Genomic DNA, 23,303 nt, shown 5'->3' with positions numbered 1-23,303 from the left:
ATTTTTCTCTCAGGTCACTTAATAAGCAAATAGGTGAGTTAACAGCACTTGCCTACCTAATTTTAACACAGAATCTTTGTCATATGCTGAAGATCCCATCCAACCCCAAGGCAGTGAGCAGACTTTACATAAGGAAATCACATAATTGTTTTTCATTTCGTAATAACTAACCTGTTTACGAGATCCAGGCAAGTTCCATTGTTTTTGCAGGGTCCTGATAAGCATTCATTAATCTCTACTTCACAGAGCGTCCCAGTAAAGCCATGTTGGCAGGAGCACCTAGCAAAAAGGGTATTACTCACCATGTTACTTTTTAGTTTCATATAAAAAGATTCTGGAAAAATGTGGCAGATTTTGAGGAGTATGAATCAGGTGGTTCCAAAATCATGTTTGATTTTTCTTCTGGTTGTTACAAAGTTTACCACTTTAACAAGCTTCACAAGTACAGGGACTGCAGCCCAGGAAATAAATTTTTTTGCCATTATTAGTTGAAGGCCACAGCCTTTGTGCTGACCCCACTGTGCAGGGGCTCAGAACTTGCCCTGGCCTGAGCTCATTTTCACTTGTTTTGACACCTCTCCTGGCGCCAGCTGTCTGCTGCCTCTCATGCTTTAGCTTCAGCTCTGGAATTAGCACCTATGGTGAGGGTGTGGCACGCTGGGATAATCATGGTGTTACAAACAATAGTGTTTTGGGTCCATGTGGGCTGGGGAAGCTGACGAACAGTGCAAAGGAAATAAATTGTGATAAGGAAACATACAAAAATAGCTCCCAGCAGGCCTGAGACTGAAGATAGAAAACCCTCACCAATAAATTTCACACTTCTTCTGGCCAGGAGTCCCAGATACTGGTGGTTTGCAGTAACACTGGCAGCTCTTAAGACTGAAATCACTGGTAATAGGACACAGACGGAAATTGTGACATAGTAACAAAAGAGACAAGAGCTAGATAATTGCAACATTTCCTAATACAACCACTATAACTACATTGTTCATGAACCTGTTCTCTATTAGTTTCAACTTAGAATATTAGTATTATTGTAACTGGACTAATAACAGCTGTTTGTTATATTTTGATTAGATTCCTAAGATTTTAATTAGCCCTACAATAGGTTCTTGAGTCCACATGTATAGTGTACATGTATGTCTTTTTACCCACAAGATTCAGGGTGTAATGTAACAGTGTCAAACACATCACAAAAAAAAGACGTTACATCACCGAAGGGCAACAAACATAATACAGGCAAAGTACGAGAAGAACAGCAAGATGATAAACATCTGTGCATCATACTGAATATCTGCCATTCAAATAATTTTCCTCACCTGTAATGGTTAATCCCATCCACACAGAGACCTTCATTCTGGCATGGATGGGAGATGCACTCATCACTGTTAATTTCACAGTAAGTGCCCTCAAATCCTGAAACACAGATTATATTAACTGAATGAGTGAATCCTTCTACATAATGTGAATGTAAGTCACAGCTCCTCTTGGAAGTTTGGCTGCCTGAGCTCAGGACCAATTTAGACAATGCAAGTGACAGGCCTGAGAAACCTCATCTGCCCGTGAAGCTGTCCAAGAAAGAGCTGAGTGCTGACCTCCCCTTCTCTTGGGAGCATCTAAGCTGAGGCTCTTTGCCCTTGGTATCTGAGCTATGCACATGCTTAGTCATGTACCTGTTTACCTGGATGCCGACGCTGGCCTTCAGACTAGCTCCCTGACTTGACCTTGGACCTGCCCTGTTGCTGGTAGCCTTGCCTGGCGATCTGTTGTACTATGGTGATCCTGGACACCTTCATTAGCCCTGTTCTGCTCACCTCGTTCAGATACTGTCGGACAGGACCCTTGACAGTGAGGATCCTGCCCTGGCTGCCTTGGTAAGACTCCTGGCTTACTTTCCCTTCCAGAGCAGCCAGCCCTCACTGCTCTCTGACTCCAAGGTCAGGGGAAGCAAGTGGATACAATCTTAAAAGAATGTTTTCCAATTATTTTTGTTCAACAAGTTCATTTCAGGAGAGTGTGGAAGTCTTAACATACTTTACTGAACCAGAAAGAACAAATTTGGATGGGGCACCTGGCTAAATATACTGGGGTAATGTAACCTGTTCTAAAGGACTGAGAAGGCTTTCTTGGGGAATGTGAGACAATGTCATAAACTAAAAGCTAATTCAATAAGTAATATATTACAGAGCATAATGGTAGTTAGAGAGACCACATTTATTCAAAGCAGTCACTAGGTAAAAACATTTAACTGGTTTTAGTATTTAAATGAAGAAAAAATGCGATCAAGAGTTTATCTCCAGAGTACATCACTTGCATAATACATTCCATTTACCTCTGTAAAAGTCCCAGGATATGTGCTTAAGAGAAATAAGACATTTTTCAGTGTATAAGAATACTACTTCTGCTCTTCTATGGCATAAAACATGCTACATCATTCACATAAATAAATGTTCTACTAAATACACAGTTGTGTTACAATGATGTACAGTGGATAAACTGTAGCTACTTAGATGAATTTTGCACAAATTGAATATATGTTTTAATTGATGTAGTAATATAATCATTAAAATGAATGATTTGCACTGTAGTGACTATAATAAACATGACCACTTTTAGAAGACTGACTAAAGAGCATTTATGTTGCTCACCAAACTGCTTTTGAACACCATTTAGCTATCAAAATTAAATTTGAAAACCTACAAAAAGAGCCACTGAATTTCACTGTATATTATTATAAATATGACAAAGGCTTTACTGAATTTTCTATTAAAATAACAAGTAAAAATTGTTATCAGTATTTTTTGAGATACTGAAAAAAGGAGAGTAATGACTTTTATTGTTATATTATGTATTTATGGTTTCCAAAGTACTTCTTGAAACTGGGCAAATCATCAACGATCATATTTAGAATGACTTTTTTTTTTCTGAATGTATTGGGTTTCTGTAGTAGGGTTTTGGTAGTAGGTGAGGTGCTACATCTTCTGTAATAAGCCGCCAAAAGCTTCCCCTATGTTTGATAGAGCCAACGCCAGCCAGTGGCTGAGGCTGAGCCCATTAGCAACAGTGACAGCACCTCTGAATAACAGTTAAGAAGGGGAAAAAGTTACCGTGCAGGAGCAAACGCAGATGGAAAGGGGAGTTAAACAGCTCTGCAGACACCAAGGTCAGTGAAGAAGGGCAGGAGGTGCTCCAGGCACCAGACAGAGATTCCCCTGCAGCCCATAGTGCAGATCGCGGTGAGCAGGCTGTACCGCTGCAGCCCATGGAGGTCCACAGAAGAGCTGCAAATGTCCACCTGCAGCCTGTGGAGGACCCCATGCTGAAGCAGGGGGTTGCCCAAAGGAGGCTGTGACCCTGAGGGAAGCCTGCGCTGGAGCAGGCTCCTGGCAGGACCTGTGGCCCTGCGGAGAGAGAAGCCCATAAAGGCAATTGGTGAAGGATTTCTTCCTGTCCTTATCTCGACCCATAAACCTTTCGTTACATTTTCTCTTGCCTTCCCAGCTGAGGAGGGGAGTGATAGAGCAGCCAGCTTTGGAGGGTACCTGGCATCCAGCCAGGGTCAACTCACCACACTAGAGAAAATCATTACTGGAAAAATTAAGCAGCTTGTTCAGAGTTGTAGGGAAAGCTGTAGAGAGAAATCTCTGCTGGCACTCCAGCGTATGATCTAAACATCAACCCACATCAAAGCAGTTGGTATTTTCTTCTTACCAGGATTTTTTCTGTTCAAGAACTTTCCTGGCTAGAGCTGACTGAAATGAGTTCTCAGTATTTGCTGAAGTTTTCAAAGCAAAGTTTGTCTGCTACAAAGCTGGAAAATAAAGCCTGGAATGTATCTCAAACTAACCCTTCAATTATAGTCACTTACATTCTTGTGATATTATTCTGGGGTTTTTTGGGTTTTGGTGTTTTTTGGTTTGTTTGTTTGTTTTTTGTGGTTTTTTTTTTTTTTTTTTTTTTTTTGTTGGGTTTTTGCTTTTGTTTTTGTTTCCTTTTCCAGAAATATCTTGAGTGTGAAATGATGCCCTTATTTATTTCCTATTTGAATGATATTTGACAAACACTTTGTAAAAGAATTTCCATAATAGGGGAGAAAAATTCTCTGACCCAGTGTACTGCTTGTAGCAGCTCCCTCAACACTGGCAATGTTGGCGTATTCTGATCGGTTTAGTTTATTTTTTGCAAATGGGCTGGAGCCACAATTAAAGATCCAAATATTTTTGTTATCTGTAGCATGTGTAATCTGCATCGTAATACTGCGACTTGAGCCTTCATCTATATTTGCCTGAAGTTTAATTAAGGAAAAAGAAAAGTAAATGGACTATAACTTGGGCTGTGTCAGGCTAGTTCAATGTTCAGTACTAGACCTGCTCACATCAAATAGACAGCAGTCACTGATACACACACACACAAAATAATCAGGAGTTGCTCTTTTGACACATGCCCTCCCAGTGCCACTGAGTAAGAGCAAAAAAGGTAGTAATACGTTTCTCTAACTTTGGTTTGATTAAGAAACTGGAGGACATAGTGAATGTGGGAAGCCACAACCACAGGACCATTTGTAGTCACCTTCCTCATCTGTGATATCTCATTTTTGGTAATGTTTGATATATCTGAAACTAAGTTCTGTTACAGAGTAGAAGGCTATGTCAATGGGCAGGGGAAATGCGACTTCACTGAAAAGTAGTACACTGAAAGAGAAAGTAAACCTATGCAATATTATAAATAACCCAAAGGTATATAGGCAGATTTTAGTTTTATAAGGTAATCAGAAAAGGGTGTGAAGCTAATAAAGTAAAATTTTAAAAAATACTAACAAACTTTGTATGGAATAGCTTCTTACTCTTTTGTGGTACTATATAACATTTGAGCAAGCATCTCATTAAAAAAACCCACCATAGTTGTCAGATTAAAATACATAAAAAGAAAAATGTGAGCATTCATCATTCTGCTTCTGCCTGCCATCCCCACTTGGCTATGGATGTTTTATCATCTTTTTGAAGTAAACAGTACTGAAATGAATACATAGAGCACCATTTAGACACATTTTTGATTGCAGTAGTACACATTTTTCCAGCCCATAGGAAAATATAGCTATCTCTAAAGACACAAAATAAGCAAACATGTAGCAGGCATGCTACTTTATCTATTCTTCCTACAAATGGTGAAGAATTTTCATTTTCATCATGAATTTTACTGGTTATCTACCACATTATGAAATAAGTAATCTATGAGTTCAATTTACTATTGAATATTGTGGGTTTTTAACTGACATAAATTAGCTCAGTCCTTTTATATAAAAAAGTCAGTCCTTTCTTGATGACATACACTGTTAAAAATTACACAGAACTATTCTGATGATTTTTTGATCCACAATGAAAAGTTTTGAACTCATGTAGTGAATTTTCTAAGGACTTTTTAGCCCTTCTTGCAATTTTTACTGAAGATTTCAACAAAAAATCCTGCTTTTGACTAGAACCCTCAGATTTGCTTAAAAGGACCTGAAAAATATTAGCAGTATTATTTAACTTCATTCATACTTTCTGCATGTCTCTGCTGTAGCATATTTATAATTTATGAAGCTTGTACAAAAGATGTTTCAATAAAAGCATATGCTAATAAGCATATTTTAATTCATACCTGATACATGTTCTCAGAGTAAATTATGAAAATAAAGGAGTGTAACACTATGCACATCATTCATACAAACAGGAGAGGTCAAACCTAAAAATGTATACTGCAATGTTTGCATTAAAATATTCATAAAATGTTTGTTTTATGGATACACTTGAACAGACACCAATCATAGCACTTTCAGATCCAAAAGAACACTAAAAATGCTCATATGTGAGTGAAGCTGGTTTAAGAAAATAATTACCCTGGTAGTTTATTTACATAGCACTCGTTGAAGCTGTGAGTAACCTCATGGGTCTAACATGCATGGGCTCACGTTGTTCTTCTTATATTTTACATGATAGTCAAGCATAATTTAAAGGGTAATACATTAGGTTCTTTTGTATGAGCTACAACTGCTGCTGCTCATAGCTGTGATCTTCTGGGATACTTATACTAAAATTAATGTAAGGATGCAATTTTTACAATCATGTAGACATGTTTCCAGATTATTTCATGTGTTGCAAAAGGAAAGATAAAAAGTCAATGGGAGGAAACTGACTTAAAATGTTTAACATGCCAGATATAGTACTGAAACAAACTTTTCTGAGTTGCAAAGAAATCCACAGTATGTAAAAAAAGCATTCACTTAATGCAGACAACAAAGCTTTATCCATAATTTATACTTTGATTGCAATTACTTTGTTTGAATTATAAAACACAATAATTTTTACTTTAAGTGAACTATTTTGCAAAGTCATTCACTACTGGAAAGCTTAAAAATATGCATGGTGCTGTAATGTATTGTTACTGTAGCAATATTTAGTACTATGTGTAGGAAAATAATATGCACATTTAAATGCAACTACTTGCTGCCTTTGCTACTGCCAATCAGTCAAACTTAAGAACCAAACTCTAAATCAACAGCAAATGTAAATTACTTGATACAGCTCTTCAGCTATACACTTTTCCACATGTGAAACCTGAGTGACATCTTAAAAATGCAGTTTATGACCTAAGTACTTTTTATGTGGAAAAATCGAAAGTTTTCTGAGCTCACTGCAAGCCATTCTGAACTTCTAAGTGAAAAGATGCACCTGACCGATGGCGAAAAGCAAATGGCACACATTGTCACCTGTGAATACAGATTTCTATTAGATACCCGCCCCTAATTTTCAATAATTGAATCCAAGAAACAAGTGGCTTTTTCTTTTTTTTTTCCAGGTGGCCAGTATAACAGCTAGACAAATGTCATTGTGAAGTCTGACAAACCAATCAATGTTTTTTCACTTGTTAAGCATATTTTACACTATTTTTCGTGCCACATTAGAGACACTGAAGATGTAAACAGAATCTCATTTAAAAAAAAAAGACACAGGGACACAGTGCTTCATTTAAACATTTTTCATTTTAGGGAAAATGTATAGGATTTTTTGAGGAAGTGAAACGTATCTCAGAAATGTTAACAGTTTTCATAGTAATGAATAGTAATTTCAAGACTTTCAGATATTAACGGAGATGAAAAACAACTGAAAATCATTGCGATTCTTTGTGCTTACTTTTATTTCTGCGTATTTTGAACCATTCAGGAAGCATGAAAGTGACTTTAATAATATGAAGTCTAAAAACACCTGTGTTCCATGGAGAAAGCCACAAAAGCAGCTTCTCTAACCTCAAGCCCTAGTTTCTAGTTTTCTCATACTCAACATTAACACTAGAGGGTGTGACAGTATGATCAAATTTGCTTGTAATTTATGTGCAGGAAGAATGATACACTAATTTTAGTTTACAGAAATTCCAATATTGTGCGGTAGTGTTGCTGTCAATGGATGAAGCATTAAATGCTTTTACTTAAGATGGGACAGATCTTACTGTTCTTATTGCAGGTAACACAGGACTAATGGGATTCTTTCCCCATAAGCTCTCTACTGTTTTACTCATCATCACAGTATAACTGATTGTATTTATCTCCTTACCATTTATTAACCAATATTTGCAAGCAGCAGAGATATTGCAATAGCTCCATAAACATTAGTATAGGTATTTAGGTTATTCAGTATAACATAGGTATGCACACATATCAAAACCAAAGGTATGTGAAAGTTATTTCTCTTGGTGAATTACGTACATATGTTTCTGAAAGAAACTGGCACTGATGGGCTCAAAAAATTGACAATGGAAATCTTCAATTTATATAACTTCTGGGTTTTGGCATCTACTTACTAGTTCTGCTTGATATTATAAATTTGTACATGATGATACTTTTCAGTTAGTCTTATTTGAGATATGGGCTGAAAAATATCTTATCTCATTTCAAACTTCTAGCTGTAAAATGCTATAGACCAAATAAAAGTAATCATTAGCATGCTAGGAAAAAGGGCATTAAAAAAGAAGGTGTCACAGCAAACAGTTACTGATAGTCGCCCAATAAATGGGGTGTGAATGTCCTGAAAAGAACTGTTTAAAACAAGGACTTCAGAAATTACCCTGAAGCATAAAGAAAGGAACCATAAAGTCTTTCTTTTAGAAAGAGTACTTGGAGGATAAATAAAAAAATAGGATGGCTAATTCTAGTGCAAACTCTAGCTATTGCTTCTCCCTTAGAGACGGCACAGTATTAATCTTAGATCTCATTGTCACCTTTCCCTGGAACATGACATATAATTTCCCTACACCCTAAAACTGGTGGTTGTAATCTTATGACCCATGCAATTCCTCTTGTATAAATAAGCTTTTCAGCTTCTCAGTGTCTAGCTTTACAATATTAAAGATACAATGAGCACAAATAAGATGACAAATTTGAACAAATTGTCCTAAGCTTCCTATGTAGTCAGCAGAGTGACATAAACATTTAGCATAAGCCATTTGACTTTGTATCTCTGTTTTTGGGTGAAATGAATTACCTCAGAAAATTGCCTCCTTCTCTTCCTTGACTGTATATGGAAGACAAGGGGGACCTCCTCAATGTATACTGTGTATACCTGTACACACACCTCCTCAATGTAACACTGTGGGCATGGACATCTGGTCAAATTAATCCAGACTTTCTGGTGTATTTGTTTCAATAATAAACACATTATTTAATTGATTTAATTTCCCCTCTGAGTCTTCTAACTCATTAAAATACTACTGAACACAAATGCTGACCAAATAACCCATATTTTTGAACAGGACACGTAAAGCTTTGGTATGAACACTCTCTCTCCCTCCAATATTGAAGTTATTTACATGTATGTTTCCTGAGAATTTTCTCATCACAAACTAAAGGTAAGTGGAATATTGCTTCTATTGTAATAAGGACACTGCTTAAGCATCCTGAGCAGAGGATATTACTTGGACTATGAAGTAAGATTTACATCTAATTTTAAAGAAAGAGATGAATTTCTACCTCCTACCATAAGAAGCAGGAATTCTAAAAAACCTCTGAATTAAATAACTTGTCCTTCCCTTCCTGTCTTTGTCAGCAACAACTATATCTGCTTTTCCTACTAACCTTACCTTGCTTTAACTCCTAGATGTATCTACTAATAATTCTCACAGAAGAATAAAAAACTGTTCAAAAAGGTCTGGCCCATGGATTATGTTGGCAAATTATTTTTTGTCTTGTTAATTCTCTGTAATATTTATGTGTTTACATTTCCTCAGGTTTCACATTTCTCCATGCTGGTGCACGTCTATCCTTTTGTCTCTCATTTCATCAACATGTAGGCCTGTTATTGTTCAACATTCCTAGCCAGAGATCTGATCTTGCACTCTGCAGTTGCATGAGTTTTCCTTCATTTTGACCATAACTTTTTCAGTAATTTGCTCTTTCTTGGAACACAACTGTTCTACGAAAGCTGCACTATTTTTACCAAACTGTCCTGTCTTTGTTTTTGATTGCCTTTATGAAACTAACACTTTTGTGCTTGGAATTACGTAGAACATCATGGTCTAATGTTCATCCACTACTTTAATTAACCCTCTAGTTCTCTTACGTGTGCAGGTGAATTGCTCTTTGGGTCTTTTGCCTATAGAACTCCCAGGGAATTTATGAACAGTTAATTGCCCATGCCCATCCACAACTATTTAAACATTATTCATATACTATGGCTTTGCTCATGTTTCCTACCCTTCTGTTTTACTGAATTTTCATTTCCGTTATTAATTTCAAGAATTTAATTATTCAAGAACAGAAAAACTTGTTGATAAATTAAGCAATAAAATTTTCTACTATTTGCCCTAAATTGTCTTTTCCTCTTCTGTTTTACTTGCATTTATTATGTAGCATTTCAGAAGAAACTAATGGCAGGATTCAGTGCTGGGTATATGCATAAGCTTAAATGACATCTCCTACCTATTGCCTTGATCAAACCCTTGCTTACCAATCACTGGCAAAGTATCTGAGAAGAGGTATTTTCTGTAAACCTCTTGGCAAACGTGCTCTACTGCAGTGATTCTTAAATTTTTGCCATAATAGCCTCCCCTACAACATTCTTGCAACCATGAATATACCAGCATACAATTGTAGAGATCACAATTTTTTAAACTGTTTAACCTGCTTGTGTGGACAACTTAAACTTATAGTCTAACACTGCTTCATAGTCTACCATATGACAGCCCAATTTTGCATTATGAATGTTATAATCTAGCTCCAAGCAGGAAGCAAACCTCTACAGCTAGGGCAGACACCTCAAAAGGAAGTTCTACATTTATATTTATTGAATTTTAAAAATCTTTAATGCAAAACCATACAACTGTAACTCCCTAACATACATAGAAGAACAAAGATGTATAGCTTTTCTTTATACTACTACTAATCATGACTTCATTATCTCCCTACCAATTTGCAGTAATAATTCTGTCCTAGGCTAGTAACTTACATCAAGTTTGTGCCCAATTCGTACTCTAGCAGCTTTTGTCCTCTCTGCCCTAGTATGGCATTCCAACCCCAACTCCCTGTAGTCAGTGGATATTCTCTTTTTCTTCTAAATATGTACCACAGTCAGTAGGATCATTTGTGGTCCTATTTTACCCACCTCACATATGGTTTTCTGAAGACAATCTTTAGAATGTGGTAAACACAGCTACATTTTGCGACTCTTGCTAAATGAGACCCATACCTTCTAATGACTGAACTGTTAACTACCTCCAAGTTATTTAATCACATGCCATTTGGTACTAAGTAAGTCAGGTATCTTGAAATAATCTATCTATGCCAGTGTGACTGCCCCTTGTGATCAGATCTGTAATTGTGACAGGTTTACCGGGAGAAAAAGGGAGGCACATGGCAGACACAAATAGGAGAATGAAAGAAAAAAGAAGACAATTGCAGAAATAATTTCCATAAATTGCTTTCAATTAAATTTCTGTATTTTACTGCCTCTCTTTTTGTGATAAGAGTCTTGAATAAGTGGCTGCACTTTTCCTAGCATGAATGATTAACTCATTTCATGAATTATGCCTTTTACACCTTTTCAATACTGAAATATTTTCCACTTTCCAAGATTTGTCAGCAGTGCATGTTACTGGTTCACATAACTCCCCTGCTAGTTCCCTGAAGATTCCTAGCTGCAAGCTTCGAGAATACTTCAAGATTCCATGAAAGTTCTCTGAGAATCTTGGCTGCAAGTTTTTTTGATTCTTGATACTGTGCACAAAAATGTTTTGAAAAGAAGACTTTTCAGAGGAATGTCAAGAAAAGACTTGAACTACATGTCTCTCTACAGATAATTTCTGAAAAATATTTCAAAATCAATACATTGTATTAAAAGCTCTTTTTAAAAAGCAGCTTTTCTCCAAGCTGCTTTATTAAGCAACTTGCATACCTCCCCAGTGACTATTTTTTAACTCAGCAACTTTACCTTAATAGTAAAAAACCCGAGCTATAAGCATTACTGACTTGAATGTATTATCTCTGTATCTTTGAAGCTCAGTAAACAAAAAGTAATACTATTGTGGTATAAAACTGCAATTAACTTATTTGCTATCTTTGGTCCCCAGGACACCCCTACCATTTATAGGTATAAAAGTGATGACTTCAAAATCCTGCCTAAATTCCAGATTCAATAATTGTACTTTCACTTCTTAAATTTTCACTGCAGTTTTAATTTGTTAATGTATTCTTCAAATCCTTTGCAGAATTGCATAGTGATGTTATGCACAATTAAACTCTTGCTTGATGGACAAGAACTTGTATGTATGAGCAATGCATGGTTCTTGTACATCAAGGGAGAGATCATGTCTTTTAAGCCATGGCCCAGGAAAGTTGTCAGCACCTGTTGGGATTTAGCTGCTTGTGCATATGGAGAGCAATTCGCTCTACCCATTAGGCAGGAGATTACTCCCCTGATGTGTCAGGCCTTCCTGACAGCTCAGCAGGAAAAGGAATCATTTCCAACATGTATCATTTTTTGTACTCTTAACAATTTGCATATATTTTGTCTATTTCTGCCTTTCTATTCTGTCAATTTGGTTTGTCAGGTCTGCTGGCTAGGTGCATGTCTATCTGTATGTTGTTGTAACAATTGACACAGACATAGTAATTCTGAATGCTGGTATCTAAATAGACATAGATTTAATAAGTACTGTAATATAAGAAATTAATAGTGGGCAAACTGACATCTATCTTACCAGTCTTCTAACATAACGGATAAGCCTGCTGTAATTAATGAAGGTCTGATCTGCTTTGATAGGTATACATGGTTACTTTCCCTAAAGACGGCATTAAATACAAAACATATTTGCAATTTTTCTGCAGAACAACAGACAATGGAAAAGATTAACTATACCAGTTCCTACCTGTTTTGCAAATGCACACTGGATTTCCATCGGCTTGTGCCAAGCAGGTTGAATTGTTTATGCATGGATTGTAAGGCAGCTCACAGGGACTGAAGCGCTGATGGCAGAAGTCACCAGTATAAAATGGAGGACAAATGCATACAAACTGTCCCTGCTTAACAGATTCATAACAGGTGGCTCCATTCAAGCATGGTTCAGAATCACATTCATTTATATCTTTGCTGCAGTCTGGCCCCGTCCATCCTGTTGTACACGTGCATCTGAAACGAAAAAAAAAAGATATGACTTGGTGGCAGAATGAAAATCGGCAACTTAAAAATAGTTGGAGCTGATTGAGCTATTAAAAAAAAAGACAAAACCCCCCCCCAAAAAACCCAAACAAGAATCTTTTTCTGTGCATAGCTTTTTTCTAGACTGCACCATGAACAGAAGTCATATCCAGGTTCTTCTCCCACAGTTTATGGGTGCAAAAGCAAAATTACTTATTCTAAACCACAGGTTTTATCCACTTGGAGAACTACCTGGTTTAGTTAATGCTGACAGAATCATCTGTGGATGTTCTGTAAGATGAAACATCATCATAAATTATCAAATGTGGAATGGAAATTTCCTTAAGCTGTAGTATTGGAAAGGCATCTTTTCATACGTGTGAAACTACTAAGTAAGTACTTCAGTGTTTGGGATTAAATGAACCAGGTAGCATTCTGTACACTTTTAAGAAAGAATGTAGGAGGTCAAAGGCACTATAAATGATAGAAGAATTCTCTTTTCATTATGTTCTTTCTCTTAGTTGTACGCTTTTGTGAAGACCTGTTACTGACAACACAGAAGAAAACTTGGACCAAAATCTACATTATATCTGATTGCAAAGAATTTTATTTCCATGAATTAGATAGATATCTGATTTTATTTACAACATTAATATGATTGTAAGATTCTAAAAATTCAAAGGTAACAATTTGGTAATGATTTCTAAGTTTGCAGAGAAAATTTCCTCATTAGCTGCAGTAAAAGAAGGCTCTATGTGCTTTAAAAGATGTACATTCCTGTTACTCTCTGTGAAGACAGAATGAATTTCAACAGATATTTGCAACTATTCTCCAGGATAACAGACAATACAAAAGATTGACTATACCAGCTCTTGTCTCTTTTGATTGATACTGATTTCAGGCATTAAGCCATTCAAATACCGCTTCATAGGTTTAGTTTGATAAAAGGAATTGTTCTTAAATAATAAACAGGTCATTCCGTAGAGAATCAATCAGACAGTTCTGTAAGGCATGGGTATTCTTGACACACAAAAGGAAAACTTAGTCGATTTAAAAACGTAGTGTTTTCTTTGTACTTTCTAAAGTTCTGTGTGAAATCGGTATTGATAAGGAACTTTATCATTTGGAAGTCCTGAGTATTTCAGCAACAAGGATTCAAAAATTAGGTTACTGTATGGTTTTTTTTCATGGAAAGAAAAACAGTTGCAACTACCAAAAGGCATTCAGGCATTCTTAAAGTAACTATGACAAAAATCACATTTCAGGACTCATTTATCAGTTACAGCACCCGAAAACACATTTTTGGAAACATGGTTACAAACAAATATGTTTGTCTCTCTGTGTTTATGCACAACAAACATGTCTGCTTTCGCTATATCTGGTAGTATCAATTTGGTATCTAGAGAATAACAATATACTTGGTAGTATCAATTTGGTATCCACCGAATAACACTGGACACACTACTCAGCACTTTGTTTCATTTTCTCCTTAGTCAATCTATAAAAGTATGAGCCTCTATTAAAAATTATGTATCTCTGAATCACTGACACTAGACATAGTAGAACACTCTGTCCCAATAGAGCAGAAGTGTTTTAATTGTTTTAAGGATGCTTATTTTTTTCTTGACTTCATTTATGAAGTTCTGAATGAATTACTAACAACGAACTATGTAGTACCTTGTCTATGCTCCATCTGTAGCTTGGAAAGCTCATTACATAGAGAGTCTTTCACTGCATATTAGGAGAATGGGTTCAGTTCTTAACTGGTCCAACTGTTATGGGTGTATCCTGGCTTCATGCCAGCTAGCAGCTGACACAATTAATAATATAGTTTTATTGTACTCTGTGTTATCAAGTAGTTGCTGGTGCTCTCATTAAACGTGAAAAAATACATAGAAGTGTCTATCTCAAGGCCCAGTTTTAAGAGGCAAGAAAAACATTCTCCGTTAATGAGAACTGTTATTTAAACAAGGTGGGGAGGTGTTACGAGTATTAAAAGAATATACAGCAGAATTTTTTAACTGTGGGTTATCAATTAACCTACTATAGCTGACATTCTTGTAGATTATCTGATCAAAAGGCAAAAACCCAGTCTTTTTCAAAATGACCAGTCTATTCACTACATTAGAAAAAATGGAAAATTATGGGAAAAAAAAGGTCATCTACACTTTTATGAGACCACATAAATACAGTCATTGCTGGTTTTTCATCAATTTGTAAACTCAGATAAAAAGTTCTAATAGTGCTAGCAAAATACCATTAAAGTTTTCATATACCTTCCAAAGACAAAAATGTAAATATGGCAGATGTTCTGCATGCAACTTTGTGTTTATACCTAAATCATTTAGACATTATATAAACTTTTTTGAACCCCCAACACATACAGGTCAGCTTTCATAAATATTATCTGCTGACTTTCCAACAAACAAAAGCAGAGAGCAATGAAAATACACAATGTAAAGTATATGCATGGATTTGCATTTTACCTCCTGTTTAAATATTAAAGTCAAAGTCTAAAACTGCAAGCTATAATCATGAATGGTACTCTGTACAGAACGCTGTAAGCTTCTCTATCTCTATGAGTTATTTGGTTCTCACCTGCTTGAAAATTCCCTTTATTTCTCACATTGAAGTGAAATATATTGGTATCACCTACCTTATAGTTTTTAAGGAATCAAATAATAGGGAAGTGTCTTAAGAATCCCTGAATGGTTGATGTTGGAAAAAGTCTGTGAGGCTCATCTAGTCCCCCCTGCTCAAAACAGGGTTAGCTAGAGGTTTCTCAGGTCTGTGTCTTTGATACTTCGAGTATCTCCAGATATGGAGACTCCACAAACTCTCTGGGCAACCTATTCCAGCGCCTGACCACCCTCACATTAAAAGAAGTATTTTCTTATCTTAAAGTGGACTTCAGCTTTTGTCCACTACCTCTTGTCCTGTCACTGGATACCACTGAGAAGAGTCTGCCTCCATTTTTTTCACTCCTTTCCATCAGTTATTTACACACATTAGCAAGAGCTGCCCTGAGCCAAAGACATTTTTTTTTCAGGATGCCAACCAGAATGGGAATCCCCCCTGAATTTTAAGAGTTCTAAAGTGACTTTCTTTCTTCCTAGTTCAACTAGAGGACCTGGAAAAATGCCAAAGCTTGACAAAAGCAGTAATGCCAATGATTATACCAGCACAGAACAAACTTCAGAAGGAGCTGTTTTTTGCTTTCAGACATCTTAAGTAGAACACCAGGTCCTTGGTCTGGTCTTTTCAGTCCAAATTTGTATTTTATACCAAATTTTCAGAAAATATCAAAGTGCTTGCCTTTGCCACAGTTACAAGTGTTTCTACAGAAAAAAAAAGCAAGATTCAAGATGCAGCAGAACTGTTTTTTTCCATAGTGGTTTAGCCAAAGCAACAGGAATCCTAAACTGAACCCTCAGATACATTGTGCCCATCATTCACCTGCCTCATTGTTTGACAGGATCTTGATGAGAAATGGCAAGATGTTCAGTGAAGTGTAGGTTAGCCTGTTAGCTATACAATACATGCAACAATGATCCATTCTACAGTAAGAGTTTATGTTGTCTAGTGGATTCAATCAAATCAGCTAACAGCCTGAAAAACCACAGTGCTCAGTAACAAGTTTATTTCTGGTAAGCTAGAGGTTATTGGACCATCTGAAGTAGCAAAATGAGAGCTTGATTTCAATACATGCACAGCTTTAAATTTGGAGCACCAACACACACCACAAAGCTCTAAAGACATACACTTCCAGTCACCACAGAGGCTTCAGATATTCATTTTTCTCTCTCCTCTTTCTTCCCACAAATCTTTTGTTCTCTGAAAGCTTAACGCCCTCTTTGTTCCTTAAGCAGCTCTCTGACCCATCTTACATACTTCACCAGCTTTCACCTGCAAAAACTGTGTTATGAGTTTACCTCTGATGTTGTTCTGGTGCTACTAGTTCTCCACTCTCACATGTCACTACTAGATGTTCTCAGATTTCCACCCATATCTCTCCTCATCTCATCATCATGCCTGGGAAGATCACGGAACAGATTCTGCTGCAAGTTATGTGGAAATATACGGAAGATAAGAAGAGACAGACAGCATGGCTTCACCAAGGGCAAATCATGCCTGACTAATCCAGCGCCCCTCTACAGTGGAGTGACTGCATTAGCAGACAAGGGAAGAGCTACAGTCTATCTTTATGTCTGTAGGGCCTTTGATACGGTAGCACACAATATTCGTGCTGCAAAAATACAGGTCTGATGGATGGACTATGAGATGGATAAGTAACTGACTGGATGGCTGTGTCCAAAGAGTTTATAGACAATGTCTCGATGTTCAAATGGAGATCAGTAACACATGGTGATTTGCTTCTGTGATTTTATGACTTTGCCACTGCTTGCTGCTTGCATAAGGCTGCCAGCCTTGCTGGTTTAAGCCCTGTGCTGGGGCTAGAGACTGCTGATGGGGCCTGTGCTCCAGCTTCAGCTCTGGAAGTGACCCCTCTAGGAGAGGGTGACCCCCCTGCCTGCAGTCACTGCCTGATAAATCATAGCCCTTTGTGTTGGGAGGGCTGGGGGCCATAGCTAGGCTGCAGCTGGGAGCTCAGGAGAAGTGGGCTGTGATAGGGAAATGACCAAGACTGAGGATGAAACTAATTGCTTAATCTGTTCCGCATGGCAAAAGTAGTATTAGTTTTTATTCTGCTCCTTTTTTACATACTTTTAACATGGGACATATATAGTAATATTTATGAATAGCAGCAATGGGATAGACCTTTTAAATGATTGAGGCAAAGTCATAAAGGATAATAATGGCAAAGACTAAAATTCTTACTTCTTTTATTGCTGTGGTTAAGAAGGCAGGACCAGATAAATCCTGAAATAAAAATGCTGTGTTATAAACTTGCTCACTCATTGCCCTTCTCTGAGGTGTGCCAGAAAACTTTTGGTTAATGTGAATAAGAGAAAGATCTTTTCCACACCAGTGCTTTCTACTTCAGGCTCCTGAACTGAATCATACAGTTCACTGCAGGTGTGCAACCAATCCCCAAGGTCCACCTAACTGTTCTGAGGAATGCTGGGCACTGTGAAGATACTGCAATTTTAACACAAGGATACATTCTGAGTGTATCCTCTAATTTAGTGTCCTGGTTTCAGCTGGGACAGAGTTAATTTTCTTCCCAGTAGCTGGTGCAGTGCTGTGTTTTGGCTTTAGTCTGAGAACAGTGCTGATAACACACCCATGTTTTAGTTGTTGCTAAACAGCACTTACCCTGATCAAAGACTTTTCAGTCTCTCATGCTCTGCCAGTGAGGAGGGGCACAAGAAGCTGGGAGGGAGAAGAGATAGGACACTTGACCCAAACTAACCAAAGGGGTATTCCATATCACAGCACGCCATACCCAGTAAATAAACTGGGGGGAGTCACCCAGAAGAGACCAATCACTGCTCGGGTCAGGCTGCATATCGGTCAGTAGATGGTGAGCAACTGTATTGTGCATAACTTGTATTTTCTGAGCTTTTATTTCTTCTTTTGTTGTTTCCTACTGTTGGTATTCTTTCTATTATCATTATATTATATATCTATTTTAGTTATTATTATCATTATATTATATATCTATTTTAGTTATTAAACTGTTCTTATCTCAACTCACAGACTTTACATTTTTCAGATTCTCCTCCCCATCCAGCCCGGCGAGAAAGAAAGGGGGCAGGTGAGTGAACAGCTGTGTCATACTTAGTTGCCAGCTGGGTTTAAACCACAACATTTAGTTTCATCCAGAAAGATTCCAGTTTGTGTGTATATTCAACCCATGGCAGAAATACTAACTTGGAAGAGAACTGCTCTTCTGTGTAAGGAAAAATATTCTGATTCTTTCATTTCTACTTCTATCATGGAAGACAGGGCAGACTTTTAACTCATGTTTTTAAACTCAGACTTTTAACTCATGTATCTTCATAGAATCATAGAATAGTTAGGGTTGGAAAGGACCTTAAGATCATCTAGTTCCAACCTCCCCTGACATGAGCAGGGACACCTCACACTAAACCATGTGGCCCAAGGCTCTGTCCAAACTGGCCTTGGACACTGTCAGGGATGGAGCATTCACAACTTCCTTGGGCAACCCATTCCAGTGCTTCACCACCCTCACTGTAAAAAACTTCCTTATACCCAGTCTAAACTTCCCCTGTTTAAGTTTGAAGCCATTACCCCTTGTCCTACCACTACAGTCCCTAAGGAAGAGTCCCTCCACAGCATCCTTATAGACCCCCTTCAGATAGTGGAAGGCTGCTATGAAGTCTCCACGCAGCCTTCTCTTCTCCAGGCTGAACAGCCCCAACTTTCTCAGCCTGTCTTCATATAGGAGGTGCTCAGGCCCCTTATCATTCTCATGGCCCTCCTCTGGACTTGCTCCAACAGCTCCATGTCCTTTTTATGTTGAGGACACCAGAACTGTACACAATACTCCCAAGTGAGGTCTCACGAGAGCAGAGTAGAGGAGCAGGATCACCTCCTTCAACCTGCTGGTCATGCTTCTTTTGATGCAGCCCAGGATATAGTTGGCTTTCTGCGCTGCGAGCGCATGCTGCTGGCTCATATTCAGTTTCTCATCAACCAACACCCCCAAGTCCTTCTCTGCAGGGCTGCTCTGAATCTCTTCTCCGCCCAACCTGTAGCTGTGCCTGGGATTGCCCTGACCCAGGTGTAGGACCTTGCACTTGGCTTGGTTAAACTTCATAAGGTTGGCACTGGCCCACCTCACAAGCGTGTCAAGGTCCCTCTGGATGGCATTCCTTACCTCCCGCGTATCAACCGAACCACACAGCTTGGCGTCATCGGCAAACTTGCTGAGGGCGCACTCAATCCCACTGTCCATGTCGCTGACAAAGATGTTGAACAGGACCAGTCCCAACATCGATCCCTGAGGGACACCACTCGTTACTGTTTTCCAACTGGATATTGAGGCGTTGACCACAACTCTTTGCGTGCGGCCATCGAGCCAGTTTTTTATCCACTGAGTGGTCCATCTACCAAATTGATGTCTCCTCAAGTCAGAGACAAGGATGTCATGCGGGACAGTTTTGAACGCTTTGCACATTATGCATCAATTTCTCATAGAACTGAAGAAGAAAGCTGGAAATATTTCTTACAGCTGAAAACAGAAGTGGATATTGACCCCACTAAAGCAAAAGGATTCAGAAGGTACATTTCTGGAAAGAGAAAGAAAAGTTTACGTTTCTGCTACTATAATAGCGTGTGTGTTTTTTGTGTGTTTGATGCCTATAGAAAAGCCTCAGAGGGCTTAGGTAGTCTTCACTCCCTTCCAATTTAATTGCTTCAGCCTTTTAATACTTGTCCCTTTTCTCATTTTTTAGGATATTTTCTCTATTCTGTGTACTTTTGCTTCTTAATTCTTCATTTCAGTAACAATAACTAAAATCTATTCCTAATATTATGTGTATTCAGGGACATGACACAAAGAAAAAAATGTTTTAAAGGAACAAACAGACAAGATTGTATTTGCTTGTTTTCTAGGTATTTCTTCCTTAATCCTCTATTTGAAGCAATGAGTTCACACGACAGGCTCATTCAGAGAGCAAGCTATATTTCAGCTTTTACTTTAAGCTCTAGTTCAGCTGCAATGCTCTCATTTCTGTTTTCAGAAAAAGAATTCTATGTTCTACAGAGAATATTTTCAGCTTTCAACTCCTAATTTTTTAATGCAGCTTTTCTTCTTTTTCCATTTTCCTGAACCAGAAAATACAACACAGTTTGGTATCAACAGTCTTGCTCCTAGTCCATGACCACATAGAAAACAATTGGTAAAGTACCTTTCCCGTCAGCCTTACCTCCTGAAACTATTTTAGACGCAGAAGGAATTCATTAAAAATTAAAAATAAATAAAAAAAAAAAAAAAGAAGAAAATATTTTATGTTTGGGAATATTTTTTTATTACAGTTTTGGTTATTATCTAGGGTACTAGACAATACCTACGTACTAGATAATAACTACTTACCATGTTCAAGATTTTTAACACAAATTATAAAGATTAAAAAATACCAAATCATCCCTTAACAAAACAGGAACTTCCTTCTCTTAAATTCCCCAAGTTATATCTCAAGGGTATCATAGTCATGTGAAAATTTTCAAATGCAGTTTAGCGAGTTATCACACAACGCAGTGCAAAGAGAAAGAAAGATCTGTCTAAATCTGTGTTCAGTGCATAAAATGATTTTCTGAGTAGCAGTGTTCATTTCTTGAATTACTGCAGACCCCCATATAGGCTATCCATGCATTCTCGCATTTGAAGCTGCTCTTAGATGAGTAACATTACCTATTAAGTAAATCTGCTTTAGACTTCCTTCTGCAAAGGGGAAAGGACATACGTTCATTTTTATCTTACTACCTGTTGTCACTAACATCAAAAGCTGCATTCTTTGCCTATGTGTCCTTCATCCCACACTGGAACAACAACAATCAGTACAACAGCAACAAGGTAACTCAACACTCCATCCAGCAAGCTGAGGGGAAATACTTAATTTGCATCCTTTTTAATGTGCAACGCTTCTCCAAAGACTGAATCTGCCAGAGAGCAAAACATTCGTTTGTGAAAACATGGCACCAGTAAATCAATGCGATGGTGAACAGGAAGTAAAGAATCTACCTCCAGTATCTTGGATGGTATCAATTCACTTTGGTAGAGAAAAGAGAAATTTCATTCTTTCAAGAATCAGAGGGAATCAGTCGTTATGCAGCATCCAAGAAGCTGATGTTACGTGAAGTTAATCTGTTAACTGACTTAGTCAACATCTGAGCTCTATCTGGAAGACTCTCCATCTTTGAGGGATTCCTGAACAAAAGGCTTCCATCTCTCTAGTTGCCTGTTTGCTTGTGCTCCTCCATCTTAATTTAATGCCAGTCCTTGATGACAAATCTCGTAGTGGGTTTATTGTTGCACCTATGGAAACTGGTACCTTCAGTATCCATTTCCCCTTGGAAATCTCTTCCTCTCCACTAGATTTCAGTGCAAAGGGCCTAGTTGATATGGAAATAAGCTCAATACCTTTTTTCAGTTTGTACTGCTCTGATATTCTCTGAGAGTTACAGGTAACTCTTGCCATGTTGTAGTACACTGGTTTTGAGACAAGTCCTCTTTGAGCTCAAGAATCTGAAATGAAGAAGAATCCTGCACTGAAAAAAATAAAAGCTACCACCTACAAGCAGTTAACAGCCCCTGCAGGAAAGACATTTGTTAATTTGGAGAGTTTAGCAATGCAACAGTAGTTCTGTCAACTGACCTCAAAGCTCTTCACCTAGCATACGGAGATGGCACTGATGACAGGGAAGAAAAATGAACTCTTCAGGTAGAGTGCTAACGACAGTAGGTACTTCTGCTCTAGGCAGAGTAAAGGAGATCTTTCCTGGTCTGTTCCTTGCACCACAGGCAACACAAGAAGACCAAGTAAAGGTAATTACAACTGCTAATCTTTATTAGCAATAATTAGTACAGTAATATGAACTGGTAGATGGCATGCTGCAATTCTGAAATTTTTTGAAGAATGAGCAATATGAATCTAAACCTGAAGATAGATCACTGTGACATTTAGAAAATTTACATGAAAAATAACTGAACTTAATATGCACCAATTCAGAAGTTTATGCGAATGACCTCCACGTCATTTGCATAGACAAAGAAGCATTTCTCTCCCTCACTATTCAAACATTTTCAACACTCAGCAGTAGTCAATTATATCAAAGTTTATCTGGTGAATCATTTAGCATGTGAACAACTTCACAATGCTAATTTGAACATTATAAACTCAGATTTTCAAAGGAGCCCATACGAAGTAAAACTTTTGGAAAGGCTACAGAGTTTGTTTTCATCAATACTGGCAGTTTAGAAAATATTTTAGAAAAAATTTAAGAAGCAAGGATGCCTCTGGGCTCAAATTTGTTATTAGAGTAATAGAAAGAAAAGAAAAAATGCTTTTTGAAACTGATGTTCATTCATGATTTAATATACTAAATTATAATCTCTTACAATTGATCTGATGATATAGGAGGATTGTAACTTCCAAGAAGTAACTGAGGCTATAACATTTCATCTTGCCACAAATAAATTTACTAAAGATTACCTAACACAGGCCTTTCTTAAGTTTGCCTAGGAAGAATTATTGCATTAAGCCTGTGAAATATTTATAAAGAAGTACCACAACTTCCAAGCATATAAACAATAGGAAATGGGCAAAAGTAAGTGTTTTTAAGCTCAACTCAGACAGTACTTCTCAATGTTAAAAAAAAAAAAAAAAAACCCCAAACAAAAAACCAACAAAAAACCAGAATCATAGAATCACAGAATCAGCTTGGTTGGAAATGACCTTTAAGATCATCAAGTCAAACTGTTACCCCAGGACTGCGAAGTCCACCACTAAACCATGTCACTGAGGGCCTCATCTATATGTTTTCTGAACACTTCCAGGAACAGTGATCCCACCACTTCCCTGGGAAGCTTGTATATACATGTGTGTGTGTGTGTATGTTGCTCAAATGCTGCAGTCACAAGATGAGGTAGGTATTTCCCTACTACAGACTGTTACAAAACAAAATTCAACTTGTCATGTCTTGGCAATC

General features: G+C 37.6%; 1 protein-coding gene across 1 annotated transcript in view; it reads right to left on the bottom strand.

Annotated features, from left to right (window-relative positions):
- Positions 1–23,303, bottom strand: part of EYS (eyes shut homolog) — a 797,046-nt gene that overhangs the window by 475,950 nt on the left and 297,793 nt on the right. The window contains exons 21-23 of the mRNA XM_030490420.1: positions 12,397–12,656; positions 1,323–1,419; positions 172–279 (exon numbers count right to left, since the gene is read on the bottom strand). Of these exons, the coding sequence (XP_030346280.1) occupies positions 172–279; positions 1,323–1,419; positions 12,397–12,656 (465 nt within the window). The remainder of the gene's footprint in view (positions 1–171; positions 280–1,322; positions 1,420–12,396; positions 12,657–23,303) is intronic.

This window comes from Strigops habroptila, chromosome 6, assembly GCF_004027225.2.
Source record: "Strigops habroptila isolate Jane chromosome 6, bStrHab1.2.pri, whole genome shotgun sequence".
Lineage (NCBI taxonomy): Eukaryota > Metazoa > Chordata > Aves > Psittaciformes > Psittacidae > Strigops > Strigops habroptila.
Note: the sequence above shows the minus strand (reverse complement) of the source record. Positions and strands in the feature narration are given on the sequence as shown.